Genomic DNA, 27,844 nt, shown 5'->3' on the forward strand with positions numbered 1-27,844 from the left:
TAGAAAGCACTTGTCACAATAAATAAAGTCTGAAATACGTCTTTGGAAAGTCTCTTTGATTCTAATTGGCATTTCTGAGGCTGCTGCTGGAGGATCCTAGAGGACCAGGCTAACAGCAGAGCGAGTCCCTGGGAGCTTTCCTCTCCCCTGCCTTGGGCGTTTGCTGAAGCTGTCCTCGGAGGACCCGGCGAGGGGCTGACGGCGAGCCTGGGGTCAGGCTGCCAGGACTGCTCTGCAGCCTTCAGCAGGGCGCGTGGGAGATGGCATCTTTTGACCTGGTTGCCAACCTGTGTCAGCACCAAAGGGGACCTTTGTTTGAAAAAAAAAAAAAAAAAAAAACCAACAACAAAAAACCCAAGGAAAAAAAGCTAAAAACGAGCAAACAAAAACCTGTATTGGGATATTGTTTAAAAATCAAAACCAAACTCCCCCAGAAAACCCTCACAAACCCTCACAGCAGTTTTTTCTGAAATTTTGCAGCCCCACGTCAAGGCAGGCTCCCTTTGAGCAGCCCTTTGTAGCGAAGAGGCTTTGTCTCATCTCGGTGATGAATGCCTTGTTCCCTTTTCCTCCGCGAGCTGCTGGGTGTGGACGTGTCTGCGGTCATCCCCTCCTCGGTAGAGCAAAGAAACGGCTCTTGCCTGGTTCAGGGACGAAACTAAGGCCCTTCAGCGGCCCGCTGGCCTGGCGCGAGCCAGCGGTGCGGAGGTCGGGAAGGATGGGGCTGGCGGTGAGAAGCAAGCGAGACGTGCCGGGAGAGGCAGGGAAGGACGAAAGCCGCGGCAGACCCCAGCTGGGTCTCCGTGGCTGGGAACCCTCTTTGCTTAGGGGGCTTTTTGTGCTAAGTCATTAGTTGCTGGTTGAGCAGAGAGGTGGTTTGGCAGGCGCAGGAGCCCGAGCAGAGAGCAGGGCACTAACCTAAACCTGCGGCAATTGCTGCACCGGAGGAGCGTGGCTCGGGGGCAGGTGGCAGCGGTGGCCCAGGCGGAGCACCTCTGCCCCTTGGCTTTTGTCTGAACAGCGTGTTAAAGCAAACAGGTTTAAAGTCTGGTTCAAACAGCTCGTCTATTCGGTTGGCAAAGGTTAAAAGATCTCCAGTGTGTTTGCATTTAATTATCTATTTTAGTGGCAGATTTTTTTTTTTTTCATAGGAGGTGAAACCTGGATGGGCTTAAAGGACGTTTCGGTAAGCGGAGGCTCACATAAAATAGACTGTAATGATTTATTCGGAGCTGCTATGCTTTGTCTATCCTTGTTAAGTACCTTGAGAATACAGACTGGCTCTGAGGGAATTTAATGTGACACATAAAAATAAGGAGTGTTGGAGAAAGCTGTAGGCTTTACAGTATTTAACTAGCTTGCATCCTTGCTACGTAGCAAGCAATTTTCCTTGAATTTGAGGTGCCAAAAGTGGGAGAACACCTATTGCCTTGCCTTGCCTTGGGCCTGGCGCTGGCCGTGTCAGCATAAAACAGGCACCCTGGGAGAGCGTGAGCTGCCAGCCCTGTGCTGCTAGTTTGGGAGCGTGGCTGTGCTAGCCAGGCATGGCTGTGCTAAAGTGGATTAGCAGCAAAAAGGCTCAACACTGGAAAATAAGCATGAGTAAAAATGTAAAGAGGATCAGCAAGCTCGTTTAATTTTTATACGTGAAAATTACACATCACCATTGTCACAGCTCATTTGGCTGCGAACCGTTCTTGCCGTCCTGGTGCGTGAAGGGTTTGCTGTGAGCCGTGCCCTTGCTAGCATCCTCCTCGAGCCCCCGCGCCTGCTGCAGCTCTGGCACCCAGCTCTTTACAGAGGAATTAAGCAGCAGAGCACCAAGATGGGCAGGTTGGGGGAGCAGAGGGGGCTGAGGTGTCGGGAACGGCAGGTTTCAGGTACCCGAGGTGTGACGTTAACCTGCTGCAGGGACATCGGTGGGTCAGTCCCTTCCTGTGCTTCCCTTTGCCTCCCCCAGGCAGGGCTCTCCGCGCTTTCCTCTCCAGGCTTGCAGGGGAGGTCCCCTCACTTGCTTTAGCCCTCTTCTGTCCGTTTAAAAAAAGCCCTTTAAAAGCCATCTCCCTTTGGGAGATGAATTCCTCGCACATATGCTGCCTCCCGAGGACCTTCTGGCAACCCCTGTAGCAGAGCTGTAGCGTGCAAAAACGCTTGTGCCAGGTAAGGTGCGTGTCAGGGGAGTTAAGCTGCCTTTGATCCTTTCCCTCTTCCCCTGAGCTGAGCACGCAGTCTCCCGCTGTTACAGGAACGCAGGTTAAGTGTGGCTCTTTGGCTTAAAATTTGTGAGCAAGAAAGGGGAGGGATGTTTTCATGGTTTTTGGTGGGATGCTGCTGCTAACAGGCCAGAGTGATCACTGCCTCTGACAACGGCAGCCTCTCCGCTGTACTCTCGTAGGGGGTTTGCTCTCGATGCGACGGAGCCTGCTGCTGCTCTTGCACCAACTGGGCACCCTCGGAGCTTCCAACCAACAAAAAGCCTTTTTGTTTTTTTTAATTTATTTTGTGCAATTGAGGGATGCACAGAACAGCTTCTATGACATAGTTACATCCTTGTACAGAGCTTTGTGTGTAGCATTACCGCTCAGGTGAGACCCAGGGGTTTCACGTGGCCCCGCTTGCAGGATGCGGGGTGCAAGCCAAGAAAGGCAAGGCAGGTATCGGTGTGGCCCCGTGCCCCTGCAGAGCTGCCGCCCACCCACGGTGCTGTCTCGAGCAGTGGCAGTAGCTCTTTCCAGCTGGCAGTGGCACTGCAGACCGGCGCTGGTATAAACTGACGTTTTGGAAAACAGGGAGCGAACCACCCTAATAGGCTGCAGGGTCTTTAGTCCCGGCTCTTTCTGCTGTTTAAACAACTCTTAGACAAATGCTTTTGTACTGCGGCTGTCTGCTCCAGATCTGCGGTCTCGGTCCCCCCCGCCCCGGGCCTGCCAGGAATTGAGGGCATCGGGCATCCCTGCCTGCCAAGGGAGGATGGAGGCAGAGGAGCCTCCGCCTCGGTGCTGTGGGTGCTGACGGTCACGGAGTGTCCGCAGGGCCCTGCTTCCCCGCCACCCACTGCTTTAATTTGCCACTGTCATTTGCTAAAAAATGGTTTCTCTGCAGTCTGGCCTCTGAGGGCAGCTCTCCCAGCAACGTTGCTTCGGGCATCTCTCATCTGCAGCGTTAATTCTCTGTTTCTCTGAACACTTATCTCTGCGGCCGAGGGGAAGAGCAGCTCTCGGGGGCGGAGAGCCGCGTGGCGTCCTACCCAGCAGTGATCACACCAGGCCACAGAAGTGGTGGGAGCGACGCTGCCCGGGCTTGGTGCTGTCGTAGACCAGGCACAAACCAAGCAAGTCAGGAGCAAGGCGGATGCTGGCATTGCCGGGAGCGAGCCGGCCGGCGTTTGGCTGCGGGACTGGCATCTGGCTCCGTGAAATGCACCCGGTGACTCTTATAAAGCCATCGCCAGAGGCGAGCTCTCCCCACGGGCTGCCCTGGCTGCAAACGGGCCCGTGTGCTTGTCCGGGAACATCTGAGAGTGGAAGGGGCGGCAGGAAGGGCTGTTCCTCCTCCTCTGCCCTTGCAGGAGGCAGCATCGCCCCCGCGGGGGCCCGCTCAGGTGGGTCGGCTGCTCAGGGAGCAGCTCACTGCTTTCACGTTTGGCTGTTGTATTTAAAGCAGGTAGTACTTAGCAAAACATACGAGCTGAGATGCTACAGAAAGCGCGGGGTGGGAAGGAATATAAAACATTTGCTGCCCTTTAAAGAGGATACTTGGCAATCTTCCCCTCGCCTTTCCCTCCTGAAGCCCTGGCCGTTCAGCCCGCTGTTCCCGCAGCCTGCATGTCCCTGCAGCAGCGTATTGCCCGACAGCCAATTTTAATTAGGTTTCTCTTATAAAACCAAAATGTGGAACAGCGAAGCGCTGTCAGCTCAGACCTTCAGCTGTGACTCTCCCGAGAGCAGAGGGAGGCAAGTCTGGGGAGGGGGGGGTCCGAGCTCCAGCCGAAGCCCTTGGTCAAACAGCAGCGTGGCTCTTCCAGCCATGGGGAGACGCGCCCGGGCTTCCTGCTGAGCTCTCCCCAGGTACGAGGGGCAGGGAAGCAGGCTGTGATGGAGGTTCTTAAGAGGGGGGTAAAGTCAGCGTGCTCTGCGTGCGTCCGCTCTTGCTCTGCAGGGGGAAGGGGGGCAGAAAATGGGCTTTAACAGAGCGGTGTGCGGCGACCAGGGCGTCTCTGCCGGAGTGGGGTGGGCTGCCTCCCTGCTCGGGGGACGGAGGACGAATCAGACCTTTGCCAGGTTGCCTGCTCTCGTGGAAAGAAATTCCGATTTCTCTGTGACCGTGGAGGGAGGCTGAGCAGAGCCGAGTGCCCCTTCTCAGGCACCGTGCGTGGAGGGGGGCTGGGGTTTACTTGGGCGTTGTTACGCGGCGATTAAAGCATCTGTGCATCAGACAGGAAGGTTGCTGTAAGTGATGGCCTGAAATCCAACGGCTGGAAGAGGATGCGGGAGGGAGGGGGTGGCAGTGTTCTGCCCCACCGCTGCTGTGTGTGCCGCAGCCCCTCTCGTGTCAGCCCTCTTAGTGCCCGAGGTCGGTACGTGGGGCAGAGCTGCCATCCTTGGGAGCCTTCCTCCTTCTCCTCCTCCTCCTGCTGCGGGGACGTGCTGGGAGGTGAGGTCAGGAGGGTGCTGTAACACACGAGATCTTCGCTCCCGCACCTGATATGGATTCTGTTGCCCTCTGCTCCCATGTCGCTCCTTCCTGTCCCCGCAGGGCTGTAATGTCATGGAAGACCAGGACCTTCGGGACATCGGGATCGGTGACCCGCAGCACCGTCGGAAGCTCCTCCAGGCTGCTCGCTCCCTCCCGAAGGTCAGCGCCGACACCCCTCACGTGAAACAGGGACGGGGCATTGCCCAGCACGGCTGTGAAAGCAGAGGAAACAAAAGCCAGTCCCTGTGACTCCAGCCATGTCCCTGTGACCCACGGAGGGATCGTAGGGGCTGTGAGAAGGGGTTTGGGAATAGCAGGGAGGAGGAGGAGTATATTGGTCCGCCAGGCTGTGTGGATGGGATGACTCTGTGCTGGGGAGGGGGCGGCCGTCCCTCCTGCCGGTCTTGATCCCAAGCGCATTCCCTGTTTATACAGTGACTATTTTACTTTAAAGCTGCTAGTGGAGATGATGATGGCCTTTAAACTGCTTTTAATTGACGCTGTATGCCTTGGGATCCCAGCCTCCTGAGGCTTTTAACCCCTTTCTTGTGCTTTTACAGTTGAAACCCCTGGGCTGTGATGGGAACAGCCAGCCTTCGGTTCCCGCATGGCTCGACTCTTTGGGGCTGCAGGATTACATTCAGTCCTTCCTCTCGAGTGGCTACAGCTCTATCGACACTGTGAAAAACCTCTGGGAGCTTGAAATAGTAAACGTGAGTATTGCTTTTCTCTTGCCACGGCACCGAGGTCCTGCCCACGTTCCCGCCGGGGCTGTGACTTGCAGGGAGTCGTGTTAAATGGGAACAGCACTTCTGGAAGAGGGGAAGCTTTGCTGAGGGCAGGAAAGCCTACAGTGACCGTGGTCTCTCCCTGCAGGTGTTGAAAGTGAATCTGCTCGGCCATCGGAAGAGGATCATTGCCTCCCTGGCAGACAGACCGTACGAGGAGCCACCGGCAAAGCCGCCGCGGTTCTCGCAGCTGAGAGTGAGTCACTCTTTGTGTTCCCTGCCTGGCTGATACGTCTGTGCGGAGCGTGCTCGGCAGTGGCCGGGGTGCTTTCTTCTGCCCTGGCTCTCCTTCACTTTCCTTCCTTTCTTTCAAAGAACTAAACCTGGGTCTGTCAGGAATAATTGTCCCCTTTCTGATTAGCAGCTGTCACCTCTGGGGGACTAGAGGATGTTTACTGAGAGCTCAGGTCCTGGATGGGGATCCAGGCTCAGAGAGGGAGGCACGTTCAGCCTTACTCTGTTGCTTTCATGCACAGGAAATTCTGCCTGGCAAAATCAATAAAAAAGGGGGAAAAAAAACCCCCTACAACGTCAATATTTAAGTTAAAACTCCTTTGAAGGTAAGTATCGAGAGTAATAAGCACAGAGAGTGATCTTGGAAAATTGCATTCCTTTTTAAAAAAAGGAAGGGGTAAAACCTAAATGGCTTGTTTCTTATTAAACCGATTTGACCTGGAGCTTGGGTTACTCCTGGTTCTCAGATACTTGGTGGTTTGGGAAGAAAGTTCTTGAAGCATTGAGGCAACTGCACATCTGGCTGTGCGGAGGAGGGAGTGTTTTGTGTTAAACGGTTCCCATGGACGCACCTTGGCTGCTGCTGGAGATGATGCAGAGCCCAGTACTCCCACTCCGAGCATGGTCAAGCAGAACTTGGGAAGCGTAACAGCCAGGCTGGCTCCGACTTGGCCAGAGCAACCGGAGCGCTTGGGCAGAGTAAAAACAAATGACAAATTTGACGTTGCGCTGTACAAATTCTGCTGTGGCTGGGCCCCACAACAGCAAACGTCGCCGTTTGTTCGGACAGACGCGCTCTAGCTGAAGTGGTGGATGAGTTTACCAACTCTTAGCTTTCTTCTTTGCGGGTCGAACTCCATCTTCCCTGTGCAAAAGAGCTGAAGTGTGCGAACACGTCAGTGCTGGGAGATGTCTTAACGTGGCCGGTTGTATCCATTCGGCTTTTCACCTTACCAACTCCAGCGACCCAAGCAGCAGACACTCGCACAGGCATGACCCTGCTATTGAAATCAGCGGGGGAGGGTAACATTCAGCCCTTGCAGGTCAAATTCTGGATGCCTGCCCCATGGGAAACGTCAGGCAGCTCCTTCGGATCAGTTGTCTCCATGCAAGGTGGGTGCCTGCACTGAACGGGTAGCAGGGCGCTACTCCCACCTCTGTGCCCTGCACCGAAGGGGAATACCGAGCTGGCTTTCTTCCCCTTGTTTCCTGGCCAGATGTAAGGCAGCCTTCCCGCAGGCAGGAGTGCGAGATGGGATGCAGCTGGGACCTGTGTTTTGATTGCTCCGGCTGGGAGTCTGAGCTCTGTCTCCCTGGGCCGGCTGGGCTTCTCTAGAGCTCTTGCTCTCGCTGCCAAATAGCACTCGACGTGATTTGTGGATGTTGATTTTTTTGCTGCGGGAGTGGCAGCCTTTGGATGTCAGGCCCTTCGTTATCGGGGTTGGCTGGGAGGGGAGCCGTCGCGTTCGCCGTTCTTCCTGAAAACTGACATTTGGGAGCTGAGTTTGGCAAAACCCGTTGAGCTTGCAGCTAACCTGTGAGCTCGGGAGCAGGGCGGCGTGCCACGGAGGGCGAGCATGTCGTGCTGCTTCCTCCCAGTGTTTGCAAATCAGCTTCCTGGAGCAGGAATTGGGAGTGATTGGAGTTTCCCCATCCCAAACGTCTGGTCCTTGCCCTGCTGCAGAGCTCTTCCCTCTCGCCTTGGATTCCCAAGGCTTTTCAACCAAAACAGTCTTAGCCGAAGCGAGTTGGGCTGCTGTGCCCTGCTTGCTCACACTGGATTTTTTTAGGAACTGGGGTTCAGGTGTAAAAAAAGAGAGGGTTCACGCTGGTACTGCACCAGGAACGTGTGCTCGGGAGCCGGGAGGCTGCCACGTACAAACCCTGCAGCTTCGCCCCGCTGCTCAACCGCCCCCTTTTCAGCCAACAAAAGCCCGGACAGGCAGCAGCCAGCTGAGGATCTGCAATTCTCTGAAACGCCCACTTGAGACCGATGAGACTGAAGGCAGGGGGAGAGGAGTCCTTTGGTGCAGCATCAACTGATTGATATGCTGGACGGGGAGGCGGTGTAAGAGAATGGGCCATTTGCAGCATTTCCTGGTGCTACAGCTGGTGCGATCCAGCGCCTGGCTCCGGCGTGGGGAGCGGAAGGACGTCAATGGCAAATTAAGCAAGTCCGCTGAATAGGACTAATGCGTGTTGCAGCTGTGAGCTTCCCGCATTGTCTGCCGGGCTGCTTGGCACGTACAGGCAGCGAATCTTGCCTGCAGTAAGAGCCAGGCTGTCAGGCATCTGGGCTGATCTCTTGCTGGGCTCCCAGGGCTTTTCTCCTGGGGTGGCTGATAGTCAGTGGCTTGGAGTGCTTTGCTTAGTGCTCTAGCAGAGCCTGTTCTCTATAAACACCCTGCCCACAGCTCAGCGTGTCTCCTTCCCTCCTGGGATGAGCTCACGGGAGGCGGAGGCGTGCTCGGCAGAAAGGGCTGCATACCTGCCTGAAACCGTCCTGGAGCAAACCAGGGGTAATCGTGCGGAAAATAAATGGTGTGATGGATGACACTGAGGCAGGAGGCCGCAGAGCGGGAGCTGACCCCGTTAACTCTGTTCGTTGCACCCTTTGTGTCGGGCACTGCAAAGGGGAGCGAGGGGTGGGCACGGCTGTGGCACAGGCTGACCGGGATGGTTATTGGTGCCTGCCTCTTTCAGTGCCAAGACTTGATGTCCCAGACGTCATCGCCCCTGAGCCAGAACGACTCCTGCACCGGCAGATCGGCCGATCTCCTGCTGCCCTCCGGGGACACCGGGAAGAGGCAACACGACCGTGGCACCGAGGTTGCTCCTTACTCCAGAGCTGAGCGCTACAAAGCACAGGTCAGTGGGTGCTTTTCTGTGTCCTAGGGGCCCCTCTGCTCGGTTCAGTGCAGACTCCCCCTTCTCTGGAGCTAGCAAGGAGTTAGGATGATGCATGGAGAGCCAGAGAGCCAGTCAGGCACAGCTTCCCTCAAGCATTAGAGCCAGCAGCTCGTTTATGCCTCAGTCTCAGCTTGAAAATGGGTGACTCACACTTCCATCAGCACTGGCACCTTCACCCGCAGCGTGCTGCCTCCTCCCAGCCCCTGTGGGATTTGGCCATTGCGAACCTGAGTTGCATCAACCTGGAGAGCCCTCCTGGGATGTGTGTTCCAACCCAGGTTGGACCTGTTGTGGCTTCACATCCATGTTTCTTCCCTTCCAGGAGGACCGCCGGGAGTCAAAGCTGACCCTGCGCCCCCCCAGCCTGGCTGCCCCGTATGCCCCAGTCCAAAACTGGCAGCACCAGCCGGAGAAGCTCATCTTCGAGTCCTGCGGGTACGAGGCCAACGTAAGTGGCTTCTGGCTTGTGGAGGTTGCGAGGGTGAGGAGGCTCTGGGGTCAGGTTGTTGCGTGTGGAGTTGTCACGCTTCCTCCCCCTCCGTGGGTGACCTGTCCCTCCCCAGCCACGGCTGCTGGCTGCTCACGGGGCCGTGGCATTGCCTTGGGGTTGGCAGGGTGTCCTGCCTGAAGCCTTTAGGATGTCTGGGAGCACATTAACATCTCCTCCTCTTCCAAACAGTACTTGGGCTCCATGTTGATCAAAGACCTCCGAGGGACGGAGTCTACGCAGGACGCCTGTGCCAAGATGAGGGTACGGAGGCCACGGGGACAGGGGGGGATTCACTCACACCCGGTGGTGGATGATGTGGAGGAGGGGGATGGGGGGATCTTGGTGAAGCTATGGTTCCCCAAACCCTGCAGGCTGCCCCCCGTGCAGAGCAGGGACCCAGACCACCTAACAGGCTGTGCCACTGTTGCTGGTGAGCTGCCCCTCCCCAGCACTTTTCCCCATAGTGGGAAGGTCTGTGCAGTGGGAGAATGGGTGTTTTCACTGGAGAAAGGGGTGCTGGGTTCGCTTCAGATCCCCGTTCCTCTGCTTCCACCAAGAGCAGGCTTTCCTCGTCCTGGTCCAAGACCCCCAAGGCCTGCCTTTGTGGGGCAGTGGGCTGGGGAGGGGGTGAGGAAGGGAGCATTTATTCACAACTTAGTCACTTGAATGTTCTTGTTTCTGAAGAAATCCACAGAGCATATGAAGAAGATCCCGACCATAATACTGTCCATCACGTACAAGGGGGTGAAGTTCATCGATGCCTCTAACAAGGTGAGCTTCCAATGCCTCAAAGCTGGTGTCTGGAGGGACAGGACCTGCAGTCCCACCTGCCTGGGGGCCTGCAGGTCATATCTAGTGGCTCCAGAAGCCACGGCTGATCCTGAGGAGCCTCAGGACTACAGGAGAGCACCAAGGTGGTGATGGTTATCTGAATGCCGAAGGCTTGGCAGACTGGCTCCTTGTGGACCATGTTGCCGTTTATTCCTCCCGTGGGAGGGAGCTAGGACTGGTCTGGCTGGGAGACCCCCCTCCCTGCCAGTACCTGTTTTGCTCCCTGTCCCCAGTACACGCGTGCCATGGCCACCGTTTGCCGGGTGTATTTGCCATCCCCGGAAGGGTGACGGGTGCTTGTGCTTGACCCCGGCAGAATGTCATTGCTGAGCACGAGATCCGGAACATCTCCTGCGCTGCTCAGGACCCTGAGGATCTCTGCACGTTCGCCTACATCACCAAGGACCTGCAGACCAGCCACCACTACTGCCACGTCTTCAGCACCGTGGATGTGGTGAGTGGGTTATCGCATCTCGTCTCCCAGCACGCTGCAGTCCTTTGCAGTCCACTTATTTCATCACTCAGCTTTATTTGGCAAGTCATAGAACAGGATCTGGTCCCTTCTAGGGCTCTTTTACCTGTTTCTACCCTAAAATATTCCTTTCGGAGTCCTGGCTCAAAATGCTCTGGAGCTCTGTTGACAAAGAGAACATTTGTCTGGCTTCATTACTGCAGTCTCCAGTGTTGAATAAAGCGGGGCAGGAGTTTTTCCCTCCTGAGGAATATGCTGTGAACAAAACCCTAATACGCTCTCAATTATGTTGAGCGTAATAGGCTGATTTAACAGCCTTTTAATTCACCGAGAGTGTGGAAGCATAACTTGCTTTTATTCTTGGGCAGAGTCGGCTGTACAAGATGTTTGGGCTTTTTCTCTTTACAATGCAAAACGCTGGTAAACTGCGATGCTTACGGGGCTGTAGCAGGCTCGCAGGTGGTCTCACCAGCCGGGGCTGCGCGAGCGTGGAGGCGGCTTCATGCCAGCTCCCCTGCGGGGCAGGAGCTCAGCGCTGCCCCATGTGTGCAGAGCGGCTTTGCCAGGGATACGTCAGGATGCGACCCGCTAATGGAAAGGCGATGTGCTCTGCCGAGGTCTGCGTCTCCAGGGCAAGCCGCTGAGCGCATGGACTCTGCACAGGGCAAGGTAGCTCGTAGGCACCTAACGGCTTTGTGTTTTCTGTGGTCTCTCCGAAGAACCTGACGTACGAGATCATCCTCACGTTGGGGCAGGCGTTCGAGGTCGCCTACCAGCTGGCCCTCCAAGCCCAGAGGGCGAAGCCCCTGGGTGCTGCAGCAGGAGAAATGATCGAAACAAAATCTTCCAAACCGGTGCCTAAACCGCGAGCCGGCATGAGGAAATCTGCAGTACGTATGTGCGGGCCGGCAGGCTGCCGGGTGCAATCTGCATGGTCTGAGCTGGGATTTCTCTTGAGCACCACATGCTTAAACCTCCCCCTTCGTGGTGGGGGGAGCCCAGATGCGGACACGGTGCCTGTAGCTTCAAGCACGGCTGATATTGCAGTGTCCGTGGCTCTGCTGGCAGTCCTGCTGCAGTGTTAGGTCTTCCCCTGGTAGGATGAGGGCAAGCAGAGGTGGAAATAGCCCGGGTGGGATGGGGCTCAAGTGCCCTGCTGGGTCTAGCACAGCTTCCGTGTGCAAACCTTGCAGAGCCGCAGTAAGACCAGTAGGTAACCTGCAGTTCGCAGTACGGGAGTGCCCCTGTAGCCAAAACCAGCGAAGACTGGAGCTGCTGAGGAGCAGAGACTGCTGCACAAGCCGTTGCCTTCCTTTAATGTCTCCTTTTGTCTGTGTTCTGCTTGCTCCCCCCGCTCAGGTGCCGCTCCCTCCCGACACTCGCTGTTGTTACTGTCACACCTGTACAACACACCGCCCCTCCTACCTGCCGCTGCAGTCTGTTAGTCCCGGAGCTAAGGTCTTTACCCTTCTTCCTGCCATCTTCCATTATGAACCGACCCGGGCCGCCCCAGCCGCCACTGGCCCGCCTGCCTCCCCGCTTCCCGCGTCTCCTGCTGTGGTCCCGTGTCCTGCCTCGCTGCTGTCTTCCCTCCCTGCTCGTTCCAGGGCCGTGCCATGGGCTCAGATGAACCCCGGGGACAAACCGCTCGTATCCGTCCCCGCTGATGTAGAGTGGCAGCTCTCAACTAACGGCGTTGCTCTTTCTGGTGGTGTTAACCTTCCTGTAGGATCCTGATTTAGGAGGACAAGATGAAAGAGCCTTGCTTGGTCAGGAGAGTAAATCATGTGGGAGCTCACCTGCCAGGAGCCGTCTCCCTCTCTCTCCCTTTGCCTCCTTTTTTTATAGTGCCACCTTTATAGCGCTGAATTTTTCATGCTTGTTTGTGAGATGAAGCGAAGCTGTCACTAATGGTAATAGGGGCTTGCAGGCCTAACTCAGGAAGTCATCTCAGGGTGCTGGGTTGAGACTGACGTGGCTAGACATGTTTTAGCTGTGAAGGACTCGAATGCCTCCCCAGCAAGAGCTGCTTCCCCGCACACGTGCACATTTTTGGGATGGGCATTAGGCAGAGCAGCAGCCTCTCCGTGCTTTGAATCCCCACTCGTTCTGTCCCAGGAGCACGGGTGGTGACCTAACATGCCCTTTCTTTCCTTATTTTCTAGCTGGAGCCCCCCGAAGTGGACCAAGACTCCCAGTCTCATGCCAGTGTCTCCTGGGTCGTGGACCCCAAACAGGACTCCAAGCGGACCCTCAGCACTAAGTATGAGACCACTATCTTCTAAAGCAAACACACCCCGTGTCCACCTAGTCTAACCGTGCCTTTGCGATCTGATCTGTCTGCTGTTCTAAACTCCCTCTTCCTCCAGCTGCTCGCACTGAGCCCCGCGTAGGCACTACGTCAAAGGCAGCAGCACTTAGGAGACTGTAGACTTAAACGGCTTTTGTACCTGATCACTACTGAACACTGTGAATTCTCCTTACTCGGAAACAAGGGTAACACGCTGTTAGATATCTGTGAGGTGGGAGGTGCAGAGGGATGCAGGCTGGGGGAATCGGAGGTGTGGATCCAGGAAGCCGCCTGCTGTTTTCACGTCTTTCCCCTCGCTCTGGCACTGTGAATCCCTGGGGCAACGTGACGCTCCCCAGGCCTTTTTTTCTATTTCACCTTCTTATCCTTGGACTGATGGAGACCTCTTGTCTCCGCGGTGCACGCACTCCCTCCTCCTAGATCCTCTTCTTCCCGACTGAGCCACGGCTGCGTACTGTTCCAGTGAACTCACCCCTCTTCTTACCTGCCATTCGAATTGACACTAACCACTGTGATGCTGTCTGCAAATAACACACGTTCACTAGGTTTCCTCGCGGGGACCCTTGCCCACAATCTCTCCCCTCGAAGCCTGGAGCAGAAAACCTGCTCTGATGGGAGCGCTGGTTTGGGCCGGCTGCGATCGTTCCCACTGTGAGCTTTGTCCCCTCTCAGGGGGTGAGATGAGGTGCCGTTTTGCTTGCATGCATTTCAGTCCCTTGTAGGATTTTCCCCCCCCCCTGTAGTCCTTCTGTTTACACTCACCAAACTTCTCGTGAGCTGTGGGCGTAGTTCTCACTTGGCAGATTGTAAAGAGGCGAAGCTTTTAAAGGCAGATGTCGTTAGCCCCGTGTTGGGAAGGAAAGGTGTTTGAGAGGGGCTGGGTACCTTTAGAGGGCTGATAAAGCAGACGGAGCTCTGCTGTGTTCAGCAGGCTTACTGCAGGTGTGCTTTTTTTGCCAAAGGGAGAGATGTGATTGAAATCAGTCTGCTGCCGATCCCAAAGTTTCCAGTCTACAAACCGTTGCACGATGAGGGCTATAGGGATCTTGAAACATCTGTCGCCTTCCGTCCTTGAGAGCGAGGATTTCACTTAGAGGTGACCCTGCGTTAGTGGGCACCTCTGCCTTTTCTGGCTGTTTCTCAAGTGCGCATGTTTTTCCTCTGGGAAAACGTCCCCGTTTCTGTGTATCTCAGCAGAAGCAGCTTTTAATTCCAGAATATGACTGGGAATCATTTGCATGAGACCGCAGGGCACTTGGCACAGGTCGGAGCAGAGCTGGGACAGGTCTGGGAATGCCACGCAGCAGTTCACGACCCTGTGAAAGCCCCAGCGAGCCGTCCGTGGTCCTAACCCTGGTTCCTTCGCTTGCGTTTGCAAAGCTCGCTGAGATGAAACTGAGGAGGAGGAGGAGGAGGAGTATGATCTGATGAATAACAGCGCTGGGAGGCAGGACTCCTGCCCCGGTGCTGCTTCTCCCTGACTTGCTGTGCGTCCAAGCAACTTCGCCTCTCTTTGCCTCAGTTTCCCCGTGTACGGGATGGGGACGTACTTGCCTACCTCTCGGGAGGTGTAAGGCTCACTCCATTTGCAGAGCAGTTTTAAGACCCTTTAGCGAAAGGTGCTGCAACTTTCACGCTGTGGCAGCAAACCCCCGACGCTCAGCCTCGCTCTCCTGGCAGATGAAGTACTTAACTCGCGCAGACGGCCTCGTAGCAAAGCTGCCTCTTGGACCCCGACCAGCTCCTCGCAGGCAGCGGCTGTCGCACCTTTCCCGGGGAAGAGGGGCTGCAGCCGTGCGGTAGTTGGGCTGCACAAAGCTCGCTGCTGTGCCTCTTGATGTGAGTGTCTGAACTTACCGTGGGTTTCGCATCTTGGCAAAATCCCCTCGCAGCCCAGTTTTGGAGAGCCGGTGGTGAGAGCGGGTCTGTGTTAGAGAGTCGTGAAGAGAGGTGGACGACAGCTACCTGCGCACCTCTGCATGAGATGTCTGGGTGGACATCTTAAACGGGGAAGAGGATGCACTCAGATCTCCAGTAAAGCTCCATTTGCAAAATAGCTCTTAGAATTTACCCCAAATCTCCCTTTGCGATCACCAGTTGGCATCAGTGGGGAGCGGTCAGAACAGCAGCCCTGGGTTATTTATACACCTGGTGTTCAGGGGCTAGAACAAGCTTGTCCGAGTTTTGCCGGGGCTTTAGAGCTGTTGCCTGACAGCTTGTGTTTCCCCAGACTTGCGGTGAAATCTGATGTTTCAAAATCTTTATTTAGCTCTTTCTCAGCAATGAGTTTGATCTCCCAAGTCATTTGTGGCTTAATGGCACTGAGCGGCAAACTGACTTCAAAATAAGGGCCAGGCTAGTAAGAACCCAAGTGAGAGGACTCAGAGGATTGTCTTAAAGCGAAAAAAAAAAATAAAAGGAAAGCTCAGTCTCGTACATATATTTCACATGCCATGGAGCCCCTTAATGTCGAGCCAGCGCTCCTCTGCCTAAAGACCCCCGAAGCAGAGGTCGCGCTGCAGTTGCCCGGTGCTGCAGTGCCGTCCTGCCGGCCGGAGCACTGTGGATGACAGAACATTGCCGTGTCTGAGGTGCTCCGAGAGGTTGGGTTTGGGTTTGATCAACTTCTTTCCAAGCTGTAAGAGTGCCCCGAGGGTTTCTATACCCTTCAAAGAGAAACTGAATTCATGATGGCGATGGAGGTGCAGTTTCTATGTGTAAGCATTTGGCATGCAGTTGCCCACACGTACGCCTGGCTTTAGAGGGTCTGAGCTCTTGCATCTCCCCCTGCTTTCAGCTGGGAAGGGCAGGTTCCTCAGCACCTCCTAAAACCGGGTCACTAGAGCATGTGCCTTTCTAAGGGTGACCATCCAAACCCAGCTGGGGTCACAGGCAGCCCTGCCTGAACTACAAAGCTTCCGCTGTGTGTCCATAACCCTCACGGTTGTGTCTCACCTCCTGGCCGTATGCCTCGTCTTTCCCAGCACTTGTTTTTGTATGACTCGGAAATCATTCATTCCATTATCTTCCTTTCTGTTTGCCTCTGAAAAGCTGATCTCCGGGCAGCTGTCTCCTACCACGGAAATGTAGTAACGGGGCAGAGACCTAAGAAGCAGTGGCCTGCTGACACGAAGATCATCTCCATCTGGCACGGGTGTCTGCCTCGGAGTGGGTGCATGGCTGCTCAGTGAGGGCTCCCAAAGCAGAGGGGGGAAAGGGATCCCAGCCACCAGCTGAGAGAAGCAGCTCTCTCCATTTCTAGCAAAGGAAAGTTGAGACTTCCGAGGCCGAGAGCGATGTCACCTTTTCTAGTTTGAGACAAACGTCTTTCGACCCGTTTCTTCTTTAATGTGTGAAATGATACAGAGCAAATCCAGTTCACGGTTTAAATGTAGCACTGCAGTTTTTTGGTGAGGGGGGGAAAAAAAAAAATCTCTTTATTTACTGAGAATCTACGCAGTCTGGCGAGGAGTACAGTAGAAAGTCTTAGCAGTGGGAGTGGTGTGCGCATCTCTAACGGTACTTAAATTTGCTTCAATTCTGGGTGAACAGTAGAGAACGCCAAATTCTTGGAAATAACTTCCTCCAGTGTGAGAAGCCTTGCAGGGTAAGTCTGCATCCTTTGTTTTCAAAGCTACCCTACGCTTTTGTAGCAAGTGGAAATAACTTAAGGAAAAGAGTCTGCAAAGGATCTGTCACGCCGGAGTGGTTGTGGCCAAGTATTACCGATGGTACAAAGCTTGCTTCCCCTACAGAGAACTGTTGCGTTGCAATACTTGACATTTCTATGGCAAGGACGCAATTTCTTCCCATTTACGCACTGAATACCTGGAGACAGCTCCCTGCTCCAGCCTCTTGTGCACCGGTCTTGTCTTTAAATGCAGTTATGCCCTGAAGGGTTGGGTTTGTTTTTTTTTTAAAGTATATTCAATTGTGATTTAGCACTTTTTTGATACTAGCTCATTATTTAATTAGTGCAACAGTTTCAGAAGAGGAACAAAAAGGAGTTAAATTTTGGGCATTACACTGAAACAGTCCCTACCCGAGGATAAATCATATCAACCTGAGGATGGCTTGGCCCCGTCTGAGTCCGGTATCCCCAAACACCACCATCTCAAAGGTGCTGCATGCTTACTTTTCTTTCGAATTACCAGAGTATTTAACAGCAGTTCTGGCTGTGACTGATGTCTCACAGTACTGTTCCCCTCGAGGGAGAGGTGTTAAAATGGTTGTGATTTTAATTCTTCAGACGCAAAAATGTAGCACAGCACGTTTGTTATAATCTCGACAGGCATCGTAATGGTTGGGGCTGTGGTACCCTGCTGCTTGACTAGAATGATATGCCCAAATAATGTCTGTTTAACTCCAGTTGCTGCTGTATGTCAGGATTTCATTTAGTCTCTCTAGCCAGTAAGGCTGGGAGAGAAGTGAACCGTAATCCCAAGGGCATAGACCTGTAAATGATTAGGAGGGGGAAGTGGAAGTTGTTTTGTTTTTTTTTTTTTAAGTTGATGAATTTAGGAAACCTAACATTCCTTGTTATGCATATGTTGCAATTCATACTGGTGTAAGTGTAAATATTTGGTGTGTTGGCAACAAGTCTTTTTGGAGAGATTGCAAATTGAACCTCTGCTTGGGAGGAGGGACACCTTTTTTTTTTTTTTTTTTTTTTTTTTTTGCTGCATGAGCTTTTTGAAGGTTGGCTTGGAGGTGAAGTGGTGATGAAGACTCCAATTTTCAGGGGACTGGGCTTGGTGACCCTGGTGGTCCTTTCCAGTCCTGCGTGTAATCCTATGGTTGTCTTTAGTGATCCAGCAGTTCTTTAGCCAGATGCTCTCTTTCTCACTTCATAGACAAAGCAATTGTTTTGGCAGCGCATCTCCCCTTTTATGTGGATGGGTTTTCTCAAGGTACTTGCATGCTGGAGACTGATCCTGGACCATGCCAGTCGCTGACTCCCAGTAATCTGTTAACCCATCCATTGCACAGTATTCTGGCTCTTCCTCCCTACGGGGTTGCGTGGTATCTGGAGGGAAAGTGCCCTAAATTTCTGGTGCTGAACGGGACTTTGAATCAAAAAGCATCTGCTGTGTTACCTGCCTGGGAGAAGGTGCTGCTGCCCTGGACCTTGTTCCCCTTTTTAAGGACAGTTTGTATTTTACAGACTTTGATTTGTGTGTGGCATCAGTCCAGGCTGAGAACTCAAGACAGGTAAAATAAGATGCAGAGTTGTTGTCTTTTTCTATATAGGAGGGGACAATTTATTTTTTTTTTCCCAAATTGAAGCTGCTTTATCCTTTTTAATTTTGTATTCACAAAAAAAAAGCTAATCTTAGCTGTTCAGCTGTCTTTGAACTTGCTTTGGGATTGTTCTTTTTAGAAGAAATTACGCAACTTTTGCGGGGCACGTGCCTGTCCCCCTCCCAGGGAGAAGATACGGCACCTTCCAGGATGTACCTCTAGTGAAAAGTTTGTACCTTCGCGAGGCTGCTGAGACACAGACCAGATGCCAAATAGTCCCTCCGAACACGTCCAGTTCTGTGTGCAGCTGAAGTGGCGTCAGTCGCTCTAATGCTCCTTCCGCCCCACTTCAGAAGTTTCCAGCAGCAGAATTTCCCCTGGCTTTCTTCTGCTCGCATCATTTCCATGCAATCAGATCTTTATTTTAGAGCAAGCGCGGTGTCTGCAACGCTGTCGTGTTGCAAAAGGTCTCCCTTTTAGGTCTCATATTGGCATTACTTACTGCATTTTGTTTTTTTCCCCAAAAAGAAGTAACTGTGCTGCTCTTGCAAAGTCCATCTAGCTCAAACATTTTTCTTACCCATGGAAGAATAACCTGAGATTCCCTAACAGGGCAGAGAACAGTCGAGTTCAGTTTGCAATGTAGACATTTTTGCTAATTGTGATGTATGGCAGTGGGACTGATTTGTAATACAAATGTTATTTAATCTGTCTGTATTTTGATACTTGAATTTCCTTTTATTTCCTGTATATACAATTGTTAATCTGTTCAAATTTGTCTGAATTTTAAACATCTTGTGGTACCAAACATAACCAATCTGTGCAACAACATAGACTGACCTCACTACAACAAGGCGAGATTGTAAATATTCCTGGGCTTCCAGCAGTCGTTTTGTTGGTTTCATAATTGTACAACTTAGAACAAACTGAATTAATAAAACTTAGACACACATTCGCCCCGTTGTCACTGTGACCTCAGTGTTATACCGGAGTCTCCTGCTCATCTGCGTTAGAGCAATGCTGTTCTCGTCCTCATCTAACGGACCTGACCTGTGAAGGTAAGAGAAAAGGGGTGAGGGCAGGCAGCTACGCGGTGTTTAATTAGCTCGGTCTAGCGCTGTACCTGCACTTCTCTGCTCTGTAAATCCGAGGAACGGGAAAACGTCGAAGCGTTGCGCAGCGATGATGCGCTGCGGTTGTGGAAGCAGAGCGCAGGACGCCGGTAAGCTGGGAGCAGTCCCGCTCTAGTTCTTTGGCAGCAGAGCCAGGGGTTTGTGCCGTCCCGAGGCACGCGGCGTGCAGGATGGGGAGTGCTGGCTGCCGAGTATTCACTTTGGCTGCAGCCGCTCTTTCTGCGGTTAGTCGTAATGACGACCCCAAATATTGAATGTTATTATTTTGAGACAAACTAACTGATGCGTAAAAATGCATCCTCATGTTCTGTTAAAGATAGACCTACCTATAGCACAACGGTCTCCAAGCGCTTTGTGTACGTTCTCCACACGATGGTGAGAAAAGCTCATTTTTACCCCCACTAATGTTCCGCTGGGGACTGTCAGGACCCTAATTTACTCATGATGAACACTAAAATCACTTTTCTGCAGCACGGCAGCAAGTGGTTCATGCAACAACTGTAACAGTTTGGGCAGCCATTGCGTATAGTATTTACCCAGCAAAGATTGCTGGCTTGCCAAGAAGTAGGACATTTTCATTATGTAAAATTGGAGCAAGAAATCCAGACATTTAAATACAGGTCAAAGTTCAGATTTTCATGTCAAGTAAAATCTGGCTGATGTAAAATACTAAATACACCAGGGATTGCTAAATTTATACCATCTGTTCCATTTCTAATAATTCAGTAAGTCAGGTTTTCAAGCTAACATTGAGATATATTGAGCAGTTTTAACGATTCTAAACACCACATGGCTTTATCAAATGCAAACAGCGTCCCTGGGCTGTAACTAACATCTCGGCAAAGGAGGTTACAGGCCCACAGCACAGTTAACACCTTGAATTAAAAAAACCTGCAGTTTTATGAGCTCTACATCCCCTTGCCTTCCCCATCAAATAGTGGCAGGTTTTTTTGGGGAAAAAAAGCCACTACCTTTTGTAGTTGAGAGGTTTATTCAGGTACTGACATGCCAATAGTCACTTCCCAGTAGCAATGCTGGCCCCGGTGGATTTGTCCGACTGATTTTTACAAGCTGAAGCATCATTTGAGAAACTGTTGGAGAACGTGTTCCACCCCTGCCCAGTACGTGGTGAATATGATCAGAAAGCATCCATCCGTGCATCCGAGCCTGGTTCTGCCTCTGGGAGAAGCACTTCCTTGAGAATTTCCAAGTAGTAAGGTCCAAACACCTGCCTGTTGTGGTGGATCACGCTTCCAAACCTGCGCCCAACTTCCAGCAGCTCTTCCTGAATGGGATCGAGGCCCTTTGGGAAATCTTTTTGAGAATTCTGTCCATCAGGGGAAACGAAAAGGCTGAGGAACAAACGAATCCGCTGCTCTGTAGGGAGCAAAAGTATGAAAACATAAAAAATCAACAACCAACCTTTGCACAGAAAGCTAGTTTTGAGACAAAGGCTTCCTCACGCAGTCAAGAGCAGACCTGAGGACAGCCGCATGGTGGCAGGATGTCGTGGACAAGTAACGCTCTAGATCGACTCAGTGGATTAACGTATTCCTCTTCCAAATGCTGAGCAGATGAAACAGCATCCGGCACAGGAACCGAGGTGAAACTGTGCCACAAGGAGAGTACTCGAGTATCGGGTGTACCTGCCTTGTTTTCACTTTGTCCTGGATAGCTGCTTCTAACGACGGCTATCGCTGGGGTACTGGGCTGAAGGACTTAAGAATGGTCAAATCTATCAAACCTAATGTTAAAGTAGAGCAGGTCAACAGTAAAGATTTTTCACCCACTCTAAAGAGTTTTTGTACTGCATTGAAGTATCAAGCATCTTAGAAGCGCAACTTCAGAGCCCGGGATTTATCTTGCCTGCCACAGCAGCATTTTGAAATGGAAAGCATTCACAAAGCCTCTCTGAGGAACACAGAGCTGAGAGACAACTACTCGGCTGCTTCAGATGTTCTTGCACTTGGAGTACGTGGAAAATGTTGAGAGTGGCCAAAAGTGCAGGCAAAACATGGGTTTGAGTTTTGGACGCGGAGGGGGGGAAGGCTGTCTAGTTCTGCAGCTTCTAATGCCACACCGTCAGTGAGTCACTGCCATCACACGCTGCCCAGCCTGTAGTTCATCGAGGTTTGGTTTAGGCTATTAATTCAGCCTTCCGAATTACATCAAAACAAAATAGCCTGCTCTGACATGGAAAGAATAAACCCAAATAAACAGTGTGGCGGAGTCCACACGGGCTGGGAAGGATACTTAACAAGATGAAGCAGCGGGCAGGAAGAGCCTCACCTTACTTTCATAGCTGATAAAAGCTAGTCTTCCATGTGGAAATAATCTTTCCTGTAGCGTACGAGCTGGCTGTGGCACTGCAATCTGATGCGGACTTAGCGTTCAGAGTACTAATAAAAGGTCAAAATAACCAGTTCTTACCCAAACCATTTGAATAAATATTTTGATGGAGCAGTGTTATAGGGCAGCTGGTTAGCTGAATACCAAGCAGTGCACACTCTAGGGATAAATATTATTTAAAGATCTTAGCACGGTGCTTTACTACAGCCAGTGATTAAGCTCTCATTCTACATCCTAGCCTGAAGATTGCAACACTGCCTAGGAACAGACCTTGCACTTGGGCCTGTTTAGCTTTTAACAAGGATGGGAGGATTTAAGAGACTTTTCAAAGCAATTACTGTTTGGGAGTGTTTCAGGGTGGAATAGATTAAATCAAGCAGTTTCTAAACCTAGCTTCCCCGACCCTCCTCTGCTGCGCAGACTATGTGGAGGGGCCAGACAGTGAACTCAGCTCCCACCCTCAAGCTGTAGTTCTGCTCAATGCAGGGAGTCTGCTTTGCTAGTACCGATCCTAGGCCTGTCCTGCACACTCCAGGGTCATTAACCTAAATCTTAAGTTGTGGCCTACGAGTGCAAAGTGGCTTCAAGGTCGAGTTAGACGTAAGCTCAGAGACTCACCGATGACATGCCGGACTGCGTTGCCCTTGTCCGCGATGCTTTTTATCTGGCCTTTCAGGGAAGCATATTTGTCAGTGGTAAAAGCAGCGTAACCCAGCTGCGAGAGAGTCCTGCTGACTTCCTGGAGCACTTGGTCGCCGATGTCTTCTAAAGCTTCTTCATACCTAAATCATACAAAGGTACATGTACTCCGGCCACGACTCACAGTGGTTGAGGAAGGGGTCTTGCAGGCACAGAGCAAGCAGGGACGTCTCTCCACGTGCCAGTGGAGTGGCGTCACAGCCAGCTAGCACAGGACAACCAACATCCAGACAGAGCTCTCTAAACTAAGCTTCCCTTCCTGGCGCTTTGGCAAGCAGTAAGGCTGCCCTGCAGCTGACTCATGAAATAGCGATCAGCACTACTAATTCTCCCCTCTAATCAAGAGGGGACTATTGCTCTAGAGAGTTAACTCCCAGCTAAAAATGCTGGCTGGCTTCCCCCGCTTCTTGCAGTAGACCTGGCTGCTATTTGGATCTCAGATCCTCTTCCACTCCCAGGGGAGATTCCTGCTGCTCATCCCACAACCAACCAGTGCCTGCATACTCACTCTTCTCCTTCTGGAAAAGAAAACTCAAAGTAACCCACCTGGTACAAGACAGCCCTTCCAAGAGGACCTTTGTTACCCGTTTCAGCCTAGCTACAAACCCAGGTGAGCCACATAAGGTGCTTCCACACATGCCACTGGTCACTAGCAGGACTGCAGCTATGATGGTAAGCTGATTCACCTGCGCTTGTACATCCTGCAGTCGGGCCTGATCCATAAACAGTGTCTGTGAACAGAAACCAAATCAGCCTGTGGGTGTGGAAACAGCAGCTGTGCTAACTCAGCAGATCTCAAGCCACGGAGCAGGGCTGTAACATCCCCACGAAGCTGAGTGGAAGGCAGCTGCCTGGCAGTGGGAAGGTTTAGTTTGTGAAAAATCCAGTTTGTTTCACATAGGGAAAAGCCATGTGCAATGACTCATGGTGTAGAGGGGACAGAGAGTCTGGCCAGTTCTTTCTATAGAAGATGCAGAACCGGTACACTTGTTCATTTTGCACGTCTTTATGAAAACGCTGTAAAGCTGTCCAAGCGCTTCTCCTACCTCAGGGTATTCCTTTTGCCCAGGCTCCCAGCAGAGCAGATTCATGTATCCTCGATTTAGCACAGACATGAGACTTGGCACAGTTGTGCTACTGCTGACAGCCCCCGGCGAGTGTGCAGCAGGCGAGCCACCGACGGCAGGGTGGGGCGGCGGCTGTGAAGAGGACGCGGACACTTCTGCTGCTGCTTTGCGCAGCCACTGTCTTGTGCAATCCAGGCTACCTGCAACGGGGTAACAAAAACGGATGTTTGCAAGAACAGACTGGTCAGGCTAAGTCAGTAAGAAGCAGGTATGCTATACCACAAGCTGAAGGGGGTGTGCATTTGGAAGGCAAAGGCATCGTGCTGGCTCCTGGAACGGTGGGGAATGGCTTACGCTGTCACTAACATACAACATCAATGTCCTGTTGCCAGGGCGCAGGGTTAGGCTACTGAGACTGGTACCCGGAGAACACTGTATTTCATAGAGGATTTCAGTCTCCAAGAAGCACCTTTAATGGAGTCTCATGAAGGAGAGAGGCAGCCAGAGAGAAATCTTCTGCAGCCTAGCAAAAGAGATGTCTACATCAAATGCAGGCTTTCCTCTTTAAATATGCCACCTAACAACATTTTGCTCATTCCTCTGAGGATCTCAAAACACTTTAAACTCATGGGAACTTACAGTTCCTCATGGGAAGGCTATTAGCTCTGTCTTACACGTGCAGAAATGGAAGCACACTAAGCAACTTCTTTTCTGCAAGGTATGTTAGTGAAGAGCCTTGAGGAAGGGACCCAGGAGTCCTCCAGCTTTTAGAGGCATATCTCTCATCTGTTGCTGAGCACGTGATGAAAGCATCGCCTTTGGAATACTAAAAGTTCCCTTTTAGTGCTTTAATAGCTCCTGTAGAAGTAGCAGTTCTCCTCTCCCTTCCCCTCCGACTTACTAGGCAGCTTATCCAAGAGTTCCTGGAACTTCTTCCGTTCATACTGGATGGTGTGGTCTTGCAAGTGGGTGCGGAGGCTCTGGATGGTAAAATTCAACATGTCCATTTTCATCAGGCCCAACACCCGGAAAATCTCCCTGGGAAGAGACACAGTGAATTGAAGGTTTAATACTGCAGTAAATGCTGTAGCTGGGGCCATTTTAGAATGCTGAGAAAGGGGAATTCAGATCCTCCAACCTGATTCCATTTTCTCACAAAAGGTTGTTCAGTCTAATTGGAGCGGTCCCTAAAAATTGCTAGATAAACCAGATTTACTTCACTAAAGACTCTTCTACTGTCTAAATTGCAGTTGGGCAACAGGAATATGTCTACGTTGAAAAAAATAAGGAAGCCAAAGCCCAGAATGCACGAAAGGGTCCATGGGCCATAATTCCAAGGCAGTTTCCTCTTACCCCAGTGTTTTATGGTTGAAGGTTTTGCTGGCCTGCGTAGACCAAGGCAGAGTCAGCATCACCCACCTGAGAAGTTGAGCTGGGTCTGTGAGGCTTTGCAACCCTCGTACTTCCTCATCTCGAATGGGCGCGCACAGCCTTGCCATTGTGCCAAGGACGTACGTGGCGAGACCGTGGATATCCAGAGCCCCATGCTCAGCCTCCTGTCTAATCAACTCCATGTCCAAGGCCCCTTCAATCTGGCTTCGCAGTTGGTTGTGCCATGGCAGCAGCAATGATAGCAGGGCCTGCCCAAAGAAGCAGCAGTCTCTTTTTGTTCCAGGAACTCCACAGTTGTCCAGAGTTGCTCAACAGGAATCGAGTTTGGCCTTGTATTGAGACTAAGCTAACTACTCGGTACACAAATTCTGGGGCACACAATCGCTTTAAGGGAATGCTCGACTCTAATGACTCACTTCAGGATGTCTGGCTACTGTTTCAAATCTCGCAAAACCTCCTTTACTGTCATGCATGAAAGAAGGGAGTTATCCGTCTGGAGCCAAATGGGAAAGCATAGACTGAAAAAGCAAACTAGACGCAACTTCATGCCCTGCTAAGAACATATGTCTTTTAGTGCTAAACCATGTTCTTACTCACTTCATTGTACACTTAAATAGTAGATGGAGCTCCTCATATGCCTAAAGAGGTGTCTTTGTATAGAGAATTGCAGTTTTTGTTTGGGAGACGCTGTACCAGGAATGGCCTACGGCTGTTACTATAGCCAACGTTTCAAACAAAGGCTTTCCATCCTTTTGGTAGAGTATGTCTTCTAAAGACCTGGGACCAGAGGATGAGTTTCCTTCTCAGACAGGTTTTAGGTGTAGTCGTGTAATTTGTGTCTCCCTATAAACTAAAGGGAGCCTATTTTCTCCTCCCTCTTACGCATGTTTGCATAGGAATATTGGATGTAAGGGGTGAGGTGATGATTCAGAGGAGACTAATTCTAAGGTAACCGTCTTCTCTGGTTCAGGAACAACTCACCTCTTTCACCTCCTGCAGCAGCTGGATTGCCTGAGTGCAGTCTGGGGGACTAGCAGAGAGCTGTTCCTCCAGGCTGTCCCAGAAGGCTTTGTGCAATGTCTCCTTCACTCTGTTTTGCAGGCTAAGAAAGAAGAGAGGAGGGGAGAGGTTTTCTGTTAACATCAGACAACCACAACCTCTCAGTTCGGTGGGACCATTCCTCTTGGCTTTCATTGCAGTTCAGGTCTTTGGACATTTTCTTCTCTTAGTCTTTACTCCTATCTGGCAGCAATGCGCCTTACCTTTCCCCAGCTCATGGAAATCTCTCTCAACCTGAATTTCCTGGTCTTCTAGAGCGGAACTCCTTCCTGTCAACCCTGTTTATAAAATGTAGCACTTAACCTGTCTTAACTGAGGGGTAAGAAAAGCATAGCAGTTTTCAAGGAAATTCTCCAAGCTCTCAGAGAAGATCAACAGAATGTTTTTCTAGCTAGTGCTTGTTTTTGCAATGACAGAATGTCAGTCACTTAAACAGATCTTCAACTGAAACATAGGCACCTCAGAGGAGATTGTCACTGAAAAGTCTGCTTTGTTCATGTCAAAGTCACAGCTTATGCAGCTGAAGCCTCCAAATCTTTTAATGTTAGTGAGTCATGTCTGACACTCATCATATTTAAGAACTTCTTAGTAAGTCATGAAGCAATGAATAAATAAAACAAGCTCCAACACTTTATTTCAGGAGCTATCTTATTTTCTTGTTACTTCTACAGTCAGATCCAAACCCACCTCCTCCCCACATTCTCACGTGTTTTCCGTAATGTGACAGAACGAAGCCAAGCCTGAATACACACCTTTTTGGGGAGAAGCTGGCCGCTTGCAGTTTGAAGTCACTGTTCAGTACGATTTCGTGCACAATGGTCAGTTTGGAAATGTCATCGGTTATTTCCTGTAGCTCGTTCATGGAGAGAGCTTGCGGAGGGCTGGCTGTAGAAAAGCAGAATAAAAGCGCGTGAGAGAAGGAACGCTAACCATAGCCTTCCGAGAGAAGAGGGTTTAAAAAAATTACTGGACAGCGTTTTAAGTGACAAAGTGAAAATGTGCAGATTCGTGTATAGGCAATATACCTCACTTTCTGTACGTGGAGAGGGACCCTCCTCCCCATCAACGCTCCCCACACCCGCCCAGCGGAGCCCGGAGGCAGCCGAAGCCCCCGCGGGCCGGTCCCACGCGGGCGCGGAGCTCCCACGGAGCGCGGCTGACACCTAGTGACGGCCGGGAGCGGCGGCCGCGCCGCTGCACGGCTGGAAAGCGCCACGGCTTCATTCAGCGTGCACGCTGAATTAAATACTCAAATATTAATATTTAACGCCGTTTAAATATTGGCGGCGGGGCTGGGGGAGAAGCCCCGAGGCACCCGCGTACGATGGCCCCGGCAGCTCGCCGCTTCCCCGCTCCGATCCCCCTTCCCCGTACCGGGGGGCGGGCCGGGGGGCGGCAGCTCCTCGCCGCGGGGCCCGCCGTCCTCCGGCGGGGACTGCTCGTCGCCGGACCGGGGCTTGGGCATAGCGCTGCTCCCGCGGGGCTGGCCGGGCCCGGGGCGGCGTCTCTGCCCTCACGGAACCGCCGTCGGGCCCGGGGCGGCGTCTCTCCCCTCACGGAACCGCCGTCGGGCCCGGGGCGGCGTCTCTCCCCTCACGGAACCGCCGTCGGGCCCGGGGCGGCGTCTCTCCCCTCACGGAACCGCCGTGGGCCTCGCGGCGCGTGCCGGCCCCGGCCCGCCACACCTTCAAACAGGGCCGAGCCACGGCGCGGAGGGCGAAAGGAGGCGCCGAGCCCGCTGCCGTTGCCTCGGGGGGCGTCCCGCGCCCACCCTTAGGGCGGCCGCACCTCGCTAGCGCCAGATAGCCGCCGCCGCTCCGCGGGGCGCCGCGCAGAGCCGTCGCCACCCGGGCGCGGCCTCGCTGACGGAGCCCGGAGGGCCGAGCACTCCCCCGCGCTGGGGCCGATGGGCCGCCCCGCAACGGGAACGGCCGCAGTGGCGGGGTCCTGTGTCGTCCCCCGTCGTCCCCCCCCCTTGAGAATGGAACGCGCCAGGCCCCGGGCCGAGGCGGCGCGGCGGGGCTCTCCCATTGGAGGCCGGGGGGGGTGGGGGTGTGGAGAGAGGGGCGGCGGCCGGGCGAGGCCTCGCTGTGGGGCGTTTCCACACGCACCCGGCGGCCGGTCTGCGAGCAGGGGGCTGTGGAGCCCGTGAGGGGCTGCAGCTTAGTGCCTG

At 52.6% G+C, this 27,844-nt stretch overlaps 2 protein-coding genes across 5 annotated transcripts in view; one reads left to right on the forward strand and one right to left on the reverse strand.

Moving 5' to 3' along the window:
* Positions 1-18,927, forward strand: part of ANKS1A (ankyrin repeat and sterile alpha motif domain containing 1A) — a 110,875-nt gene extending 91,948 nt beyond the window's left edge. For 2 of the 4 annotated variants that reach the window (XM_076357977.1, XM_076357978.1), the window contains exons 15-25: positions 4,756-4,854; positions 5,256-5,408; positions 5,572-5,679; positions 8,421-8,585; positions 8,950-9,075; positions 9,307-9,378; positions 9,802-9,888; positions 10,265-10,402; positions 11,140-11,310; positions 11,780-11,878; positions 12,586-18,927. In XM_076357977.1, coding sequence (XP_076214092.1) covers positions 4,756-4,854; positions 5,256-5,408; positions 5,572-5,679; positions 8,421-8,585; positions 8,950-9,075; positions 9,307-9,378; positions 9,802-9,888; positions 10,265-10,402; positions 11,140-11,310; positions 11,780-11,878; positions 12,586-12,705 — 1,338 coding nt within the window. In that variant the 3' untranslated portion in view covers positions 12,706-18,927. The remainder of the gene's footprint in view (positions 1-4,755; positions 4,855-5,255; positions 5,409-5,571; positions 5,680-8,420; positions 8,586-8,949; positions 9,076-9,306; positions 9,379-9,801; positions 9,889-10,264; positions 10,403-11,139; positions 11,311-11,779; positions 11,879-12,585) is intronic. The other 2 variants (XM_076357975.1, XM_076357976.1) reach the window with 2 other exon arrangements.
* Positions 18,928-19,319: 392 nt separating this feature from the next.
* Positions 19,320-27,136, reverse strand: TCP11 (t-complex 11). Its single transcript, XM_076357935.1, has 9 exons — positions 27,046-27,136; positions 26,424-26,556; positions 25,594-25,714; positions 24,640-24,860; positions 24,122-24,258; positions 23,200-23,420; positions 22,700-22,884; positions 22,073-22,236; positions 19,320-20,482 (listed from the first exon to the last, which is right to left on the reverse strand). The coding sequence occupies exons 1-9, from the start codon at positions 27,134-27,136 to the stop codon at positions 20,244-20,246; spliced, it is 1,512 nt and encodes a 503-aa protein (XP_076214050.1). The 3' UTR covers positions 19,320-20,243.
* Between the last annotated feature and the right edge of the window lie 708 nt (positions 27,137-27,844).

This window comes from Aptenodytes patagonicus, chromosome 22, assembly GCF_965638725.1.
Source record: "Aptenodytes patagonicus chromosome 22, bAptPat1.pri.cur, whole genome shotgun sequence".
Classification (NCBI taxonomy): Eukaryota; Metazoa; Chordata; class Aves; order Sphenisciformes; family Spheniscidae; genus Aptenodytes; species Aptenodytes patagonicus.